At 41.5% G+C, this 8731-nt stretch overlaps 1 protein-coding gene across 1 annotated transcript; it reads right to left on the bottom strand.

Annotated features, from left to right (window-relative positions):
* Positions 1-582: 582 nt before the first annotated feature.
* tbr1b (T-box brain transcription factor 1b) lies at positions 583-5916 on the bottom strand. The gene is made up of 6 exons (XM_020531762.2): positions 4902-5916; positions 4240-4394; positions 3879-4000; positions 3457-3615; positions 2967-3028; positions 583-2339 (listed from the first exon to the last, which is right to left on the bottom strand). Exons 1-6 carry the CDS (start codon positions 5579-5581, stop codon positions 1442-1444), a joined length of 2076 nt encoding a protein of 691 aa, XP_020387351.2. The 5' UTR covers positions 5582-5916; the 3' UTR covers positions 583-1441.
* Between the last annotated feature and the right edge of the window lie 2815 nt (positions 5917-8731).

The following is an 8731-nucleotide window of genomic DNA, read 5'->3' as shown; positions in this document are numbered from 1 at the left end:
GGTTTTTTTGAACTTGGCTAGTAGAAGTAAAGTCCTGCCCACGCCAAATTTGAGGCGACGAACAGATCCGTCAAGCAAGCAATTGATTGCGTAGTCGCCCAAAGAAATAGAAACATTAAAGGTGCATTGCCACGAAAGCGCAATTAACGTGCTGACTTGCACCTTCAACTAACCGAGAACATGAGCATAACAAACTGGCACAGTATTTGTGCCAAGCAGAAAGAAAAATAAACGTATCTGTGGACCTAAGAAAATGAAGTTCGGGGTATAAACGTACCGTAAAATCTAATGTTTTAACGGAATCTTAGTAGATTTCCTATTTGTTTTGCTTAAAGTGTACGGTAACGCATAAGCGATTTTCTTCGTTTATATAAGTCAAAATAGGATAAAAGGAATCTAATTCATAAGCATTACAGTCCACGACTACTCAATTGTATTTATTAATACGTGGTCAATAACTATCCAAACAGCTAGTAAAAAAAGATATATTTAAGAGAACCTACAAACACGTGACGCAAAAAGAGATCTTACCGAGACAATGGTATACTATAATCATAGAATTAAATACTTGCAAGTCTTGGCAAAGATTTCATATTTTTATTATTTCATTTTGCACATGAAATGTATACAAACTGGCAAAAAAACAGATTCTGTGACATTCACTTCACAGACTGGAACGGGATGAAAGTTTTACCCATATACAAGCACGATAATATCTTTACAGAATAGACAAAATTTACATATCGACCCTGAAAAGCATCATGACCCACCCCCCTCCCAATCCCTATTGCAAACAGACCATAATATACTTTCTTTGAGGAACTCTGTCATTTAAACAACGTGGCAGCAACTTCAGGAATTAAAACTCTATAATTCTACGTTTCTACAAAAAAAAACGCATTAAAACCTTAGTCTATAATCCGAGCCATTCGAGGGTAAGTAACGCAAAATGCCACTGATCGACCGTTTAAAATAATCTGTACATGTGATTAGATAGAACTGGCTTACTTCCAACTACAAAAAGTTGGTCAAATAGGAATTGAATAAAAGTTTCCTGTACAGACACGATTTACATTCCCAAAATTTCAATTGAAATACACGAAGTGGGGAGGGGACGGGAGAAAGAGTAGGAAAGAGAAAAAGCGAAAGGTCTGTACAGGTTAACACACTGCTTTTGAACTTCACAGTTTTATAATTATTTATCACAATAAAAGACAAACAGGTTTTAACAAAACACCGGCCTGTGTATTCGAGCCCGGGGTTACCATTGGTCACAGGCATTATCATCACCACCACCACCACAACCAGGGAGAGGAAAGGGCATCTTTGTGCAACAAATTAAACTCGATGTTGGCACCAGCAGGTTTGGCTTTTGGCATTTCCGAGAGGTGGGGGGTGATCAGTTTTAAAAGCCAGGCGGGCGTTTGCCCCGCGGGACGCTCTAGGTGTGCGAGTAAAAGCCGTAAAAGGCCATCTCCTTGGCGCAGTTTTTCTCGCAGTCTCTCGGGGTCAGCGCCTCACTCTTCAGGGGAGACGGGCTCTCGGTGGCCGGGGCTGGAGGCGGTGGCCCATCCGCCGAGATGCGCCTCCTCTTGGCCTGCTCGTAGATACCCGAGTCGCCGGAGTCGATGGACTTGATGGAAGACGGTGCCTCGATCCAGGCCGAGTCCGGCAGCTCCTTGGGTTTCGTGTCCTCGGCGGCTGCCGCCAAGGGCGAGCGGTCTGAGCCCGGCCCGGGGGCCGGTGCCAAACCCTCAGCGGCCGCCGCCGCAGCTGCAGCCGCCGCCGCAGCCTCTTCCAGGTACGAGTTAGTGGACGCTCCGCGGGCCCAGGGCAGCACCGAGCTCGATTTGCACGAGTACTGCGGGCTGCGAGCACCCCAGCCGGACGGGTCTGGGTAGTAGCCCAGGGGTCGGGTGCTGGCCTGCAGCGGCAGCGCCTTCACCCCTACCCCGTACGACAGGATCGCGTTGCCGGCGAAGTCGGTATCGTAAGCCGAGAAGTCGAGGCGGTTGTTGGCCGGCTGCTGCAGCGGTGTGACGAACCAGCGCTGCGGGGATGGCGTGGCTGGTTCCTCCGCTTGCTGCGGGGACAGCAGCCCATTGCTGTGGGGGACACTCCGCTCGGCTCCTCCACCGCCGCCCCCGGCTCCTGCTCCTCCTCCACCTCCTGCAGCGCCCGGGCCGCCGTGGTGGAACCGGGCCTTGGCGTAGTTATTCACAAACTGCTCCTGCAGGAAAGACTGGGTGACGGCGTATCGGCTGCTGGGCACGATCTGAGACCGGGGGGAGTCACTCGGGGACGGGGTGAGCCGGTCAACCTCGCAGCCGGTGTAGATCCTAAAATGAGCAGAGAGAGAGAAGTTGCATCAAAACCATCACTAACTTGCCTTTTAAAGAGAAACTGATTCACATCAGATTCGCCGCCCACCCGAGTTTAAAAACCAGCAGGACCACACAATCTTAAATAATAAAAAAAGTCGTGCCCAGTTTGTGTCTTGTTCAGCCGGAAGAGGCTACGAGCACCTGGTGGAACTTTCATGTAACTGAAATAATAAGCGTACTGGAGAAACATGGGTCTGGCAGCATCTGTACAGATAAAACGGAGTTAGCAAGACCTGCCGTTTCTCCAGCACTCCGTTCTTGTTTCGGATTTCCAAAATCCGCAGTTGTATATTTTGATACAGTAGGTGCATGCTACATTCGACGCTTTCCCGTGCTGCCGAGCATTCGACGTCAACATTTTCCAGGACACCACGTAAAGAAATACAAACCGAGTAATCATTTCTTCCCTCAACTACATCAAAAGCAACAGCTGTATTTTAACTAGTGATGCGCTCAGATTCAAGATACCTTGATAACTGATTGGTAAACGAATTTTTAATATTTAAAAAGTAGGTGTGAACAGAATACCATTCCGTCCATTTAGCAGATTTCTTAATAAAACAAATTGAAGCGCAAACTTACGTGTCATAGTTATCTCTAAATCCTTTGGCAAAGGGATTGTGGTCTATTTTCAACTGTGTGATCTGTTTGAACAAAATTTCAATAGAAAAGTGATGCATCAATCATCCTGGTTTCTTAGCAACCGAACTATGTGCAGGCAGATTCTTAAAACATTGATAGGTTTGTGTCGAAAATTACTCCTTTATTTTACAAAGTTAAATTTGCTGAATGGAGTGAGGCGACCATGATTGTTGTACAGACTTGTAATGGAAGAGAATCACTTCCTGAAAACAAGTGAGACAATTATGTCGCATATTTTAATAATCAGGAATGCAGAAATTTTCAGCAATTTCCTCTAGACCGCCACAAAATTCGACAATTGTGTAAAGTAGTTGTGATCCACTATGAAAGGTTTTGAAACGGGTTTCATTGTGTCCCAGTGAAAATGTAGAAATTATAATTAACATGAATGATAATATTCTATGCTTTGCATTGCCAATTAATTCCTTACGTCTGTATTTTGATACGCTGTAACTGCTATGAACTGTGTCTCTGGGAAGGTGAAAGTCTGAACTCTGCCGGGCTGATTCGAATCCTCCGCTCCGTCCTCATTCACTTCAACTACGTGTAGTCGAGGTTGATATTTATGGAGAGACTGTAGAACCACCATCTGTCAGGAAAAAAAAACGACATGGAAATGCTTTATTTTTCCTGTCTTTTAAAACAACACAGCCGGCTAAGTAAAAAATCACGTTCCATATATTTTAGCTGTTAAGCTGTCGCACAACATCTTGTCAAAACTAGCGTTCATGTACCAGGGACTCATCGGTTAGTTGATTTCAGTATATTCAGTGTATAAAATGTCGATTTATCATTGGAATTCATTAGCAATACTCACAACAATGCTCAGATTTCATCCAAATAGGGGCATACCTGGCCGTTATTGTTTGATGCTCCCTTATTATTGGTCAGTTTTAATTTGCCGAACGAAATTTCTTGTCTCATCCAGTGGGCACCTGTGTTTGGCGAATCTGGGTGCATGTAGATCCTATTACCTGTAGAAGACAGACACCCAGAATTATAACCAAGGTCCAGTTCATGCAGTAGTTGAACATAACCGCCAATCTGGAAAAATGTATCGCAAGTCAGTGAGGCCACAAAACTAAGCCGGTTGGATTTTTAAGACTATTGGAGGAAAACAGTGCAACTCTATGCAACAATTACCGAATTAATTGTCATTCAAACCATAGTCCACATTCGCTGATGTGAAGCAGCGCGGATTAGAATAACTTGCCTTGCACATTGGTATCCGCTTTCCCACAAGGAACCCATTTTCCTCCTTGGAATCGCCAGTGATTCGGATCGGCCAGTATAATATCAACAAAGATATTGTAATGTGCAGTGGGGTCCAGACCGGAGATGTTAAAACTCAAAAATGGAAACATCCGCCTGAAACAGAGAGCAACATTTACGCACGAAATAAATAAGATAGGCATTAAAACAGGCGTGTGCTTAGTGTTGGGCTATGTCATGTATTATCAGTTCAGTTGTTGCTTTTTTGTGTAATCCACCTTCTAAAAATGTTAGACAATGAGAGATTCTGGAATATGTTGATGTATCTGCACATTTCCTAGTATCTCTTCATTAAAAAAAACGTAAATTTTAAAATTAATTCTTCGAGGAGTTAATTGTAAGTCCCAGGAACTGGAGACTCTCTTCAACATGTACATAACATAAATCCTCACCCATTCTTACCAGAACCAAAGCTATCCGCTCTCTGGAGACTCGTAGAAATACGAAAGCCTGTTTCGTACCATCCCAAACAAACAGGCATGGTTGCGTGTACAGTTAACAAGCTTTCGATTTAAAATGTTGCCGATTTGAAGTAAGCGTTCGCTTTGTCTAATCTGAAATGGTGAGATTACGTGGTGTTGGAAGAAAAATAAGTCCACTTACCTGCCTTGTTTCGTGATGATCATTTCTGTTTGATGCCTATGGAATTTAAGCCACAGTGGCCTATTACACAAGTACACTTGGGCTTTGCCGGGGACTAGTCCTGGCTGACCAGAAGAAAATTGATAGAAAGGTCCTCCCTGATAGCTGTGTCCATATTGTTGAGGGTAAGGATAACCAGCAGCCGGGTAGCCTTGAGGCGAAGAATTGGACAAAATACTATTGTAGGCTCCATTCGTGATCACAGGATGGTGAGCCATATACCTGCTCGGACTGCTAATAGAAAAAGCGGGATGTGTTGGTCCATGCTGGCCAGTGTAAGGAAACATAGCACTGGGAGCAGCAGTCGGTTGCTGTGGTTGGCTCGATTGTGACAGGAGATATCTGTCTGCCGCTGATCCATCGAAATTATGACGAATTTCAGAGACCCCGTCCAAAACAGGAGAGAGCTTGCTTCTCTGGACGTCCCCCGACGCGTCCTTGGAGTCAGGAAAATTGTCTGTCTCTGATTGATTCGTCATCCCCCTGGTAATTTTTTTCAGAGGTGAACTTCTTTCGAGGTTGTCACTGGCCGAGATGATAGGATCATGTAAAGCAAGCTCACTGTTGGGATAAGTGCTATTCACATTAAGAAATTTCTTGGGGAGCATTATAGATGAAGATAAGCAGTGCTCCAACTGCATAGCTTAATAAGTAAGCACCTCACCCTATAGAAACCTTCAACAGCAGATGCAAAAACCCAACCCGTTTGAAAGCAATTCTTTAAGCACTCTCACAAAGGCTGGTACTAGTTTTTTTTTTACCTTCTCCCCCCAGCCGAAAAGCGATTGGCCAATTGACACTTTGCAATAGTAAGGAAGGACTCACTTTTGATCTTCCCGGTTGCACAGCTAATGAAACGGCCCTTGCTATTGGTTAACTGCTGACAGTAATTTAATTAGACAGACATTAATTAGTATAATCACCTGAGTCCTAATGGCAATGATGGCAAATTGCAAGATGATCTCATGTTAGAAAGACAGTCTGCGTGTTACTAACAAGCAACCTTCCCTCCCTCTGTTTTTGGACAATGTTCCAGCTAGGAAGAGTCGACGGATACAACTGGGCTAAACTGGAAAGAATAAGGGTCCAATAAATTGTTTGAGTTTATTTTTCCACATCTGCGTTACAGAAATATTGATTATTTAATGGTCGGATAGCAAAAAAACCTGAAGTTTGACAAATCAGTTACAGGGAAAAAAATGAAGTGTTCAACTATAACTAGGGTAATAGTCTTTATTTGAAGAGCGGTGCTCTCGTAATTCAACAATTTAACAGGCATGCTCTTTTTGTGATCCGATGTTCAAACAATATTTTTGTACTGGCATACAGTTACTTCAACTGTACATATCACATTAGCTAATGTGTATCTCAGAAGGTCGTCGTTGAAATATTTAAGACTTGCATAAAGCTGATGGTGTCTTTGGGGTATATTTTAATAGTCTTGGGAGCTTTACAACAATCTTTATTTTTGAGTGCGCAATAATATAACCGAACACCAGCACCAACAGGATGATTTTTAAATTCTCATTTCCGGAAGTTATCATGGCATTAAAAAATCTTGAGATTTTGAGCGAAAAATCTAATATTAATGAATCACGCTTTCAGCACATAGAGACCATTGATATTTTAAACACTAAGTTAACTGTGAACTTACAAATGGATGTTTAATTGTAAAGAACTAAGTACACTTTTTTACAAGTGGACTCGGTTCATTTCCTTTCTAATGACCTGGGAAAAGCATTGGGAATAAACTTGTTATACCTGATACATCCTCAAGACGGCTACTTAGGAGTTGTATTGTTGACACCGCTTTCACGGTGGATTAGAACTTGCATCTCTAAAGCAATTCATAAAAGTTTCAAGCATTCCTTATCAATAGCAAATTACAAAGTATATACTTAATTATATCTCGCAAATCATTGGTCTAATTTGAAGGCGTTAGTCCGGTTTGAAAGAATGTCCCATTTCTACTTAAACTGTCATAGCCGTATTGCAAAGTATCACTGATGTGAACAAATTACCTATTTATAAATTAGATATTTTTTCAAATTCATGCAAAATGTAAAAAGCACGCTGAAGTTGATTCAGATCAGATTTTCCATTAGACGATGTAAAGAGCTAAACAATTGATTATCTTTCACTAAATATTTTTGGTTCAATCAGTGTACTGCTTTCTGCCCTTCTGAAAATCGGAATGATTTGCAGTCAATGAAAGTGACTTTTTAAAAAAAATAATTATTCCTCGTGAATAACAGAATTCCCTCGTGATGTTCCGCACCACAGCTTGAAAAGGACCAATTATTTTTCTGTGAATGAGCCCGTGATGGTGGACACTGACAGTTTTTATCGGTACAAAAAAGCGTCACTAAAATGGCACTTGAAATTGCATTCTGAGTTCACCATGAGCTTTATTTTCCTATTGGAGCGGAAATGTAGTATTTATAAGCACTTAGCGTCGTTAAATTAATAACTCAGCAAGTCACAAATTACTTCTAAGATGATGAAAAACAGTTAAAAGACCGTAGAAATGACTAAATTATATAAGAATCAAAGGTCGACGCACAAAAAGGGATTCAGTATTTCGGGGATTTATTTAGAAACTAAGTACGTTAACGGTGCTGGTGATCCTGTGTCAATACCACTCGAAGTTCCACAATAGAGATTTGGATCGCCGTCATAATTGTTGTGCATTAAGTTCATGTCAAGCTCGACTTTAAAAGTAAGTTTTCAGGGCCAGCATATTCCAGAGACCCAGCACATTTGTTCTAACTTCATCGGCTGCCCATCACCATATCATTTTTAAAACCTGAAGGACACTTTACTTGGATACAGCATCGACTCCTGGGATTAATTCGACGTGATTTCTTGACAACTGCCACGACGTTTTTGGCTTACATTATATAAATGATTACACTCCAACCCAACCCGAGAGATTTAACGACAAGTTAAGTGACATAGCAGTTGAAGGGAAAGCAAAAGGGGTTTAAGGGAATTTGAACATTTTCTACAAGGATTTTCTGTCATGTGTCTACTTGGCTCATCTTCCTAATTACATTTTCATGTGATTACACAATTAGCTCACACACGTATTGTATTATGGTTTGGTGGGCCTTTGCTTTATAATACCAAAACACGCACCATTACTGGTAATGAAGACTATACAAATCGTATGCAAGATTGTCTTTAGTAAAATGTACAGCCTTACGAGCATGAATAGAGGAAATTAATGTCTGAACAACTCTAGAATTCTACAAAGGTTTCCATCCGACGTCCGGAACACTTGCTACTGAACTGGAAAAATGTACCAGCAGGAGAATTAGAGACCGAATACTCTCTTTTCTCTCAATTACTTAATAACCTTGAAGAGGGTAACAACAGGATGTCGCTTACTAAAACAGAGGGTTGAAATTTAGAATATTCTATTTTTTAAAAACAATTCTTAAACCTGTAGAAAAAAGTCGATTTTCTTATAATTGATTTCAGCAACAAGAAAAAATGCTCAATGTTGAAATCACCGGCACAAAGGACACATCTATTAGGCAAATTTAACTCCTCGCTGAAGTCGGGTTCTTTTACCTCCGAATTGGGACTTTTACTCTAGTTAAATAAACCTTTTGATAATACTAAGGCTCATGTAACGATATCTCGCAATATTATGAATAATTTTCAGAGTTGCATTTAATTGCAGATCGCTTTACCTGTTTCTTGTTCTAGGCTGAAGTAGTAAGTTTAATATTGGAAATAATTACATGTTTAGATTATGCAGGAATACAGTTTATGGAACGAGTGTG

Source organism: Rhincodon typus, chromosome 7, assembly GCF_021869965.1.
Source record: "Rhincodon typus isolate 14 chromosome 7, sRhiTyp1.1, whole genome shotgun sequence".
NCBI classification, from domain to species: domain Eukaryota; kingdom Metazoa; phylum Chordata; class Chondrichthyes; order Orectolobiformes; family Rhincodontidae; genus Rhincodon; species Rhincodon typus.
This window is presented reverse-complemented; position numbering and strand designations above follow the sequence as displayed.

Coding starts and splice junctions, on each gene's coding strand:
- tbr1b (XM_020531762.2), bottom strand. CDS start 5,581: ATGCAGTTGGAGCACTGCTTATCTTCATCTATAATGCTCCCCAAGAAA. Junction 4,001..4,239: donor AGCGGATACCAATGTGCAAG/GCAAGTTATTCT, acceptor TGTCTTCTACAG/GTAATAGGATCTACATGCAC. Junction 3,029..3,456: donor CAGCGTATCAAAATACAGAC/GTAAGGAATTAA, acceptor TTGTTCAAACAG/ATCACACAGTTGAAAATAGA.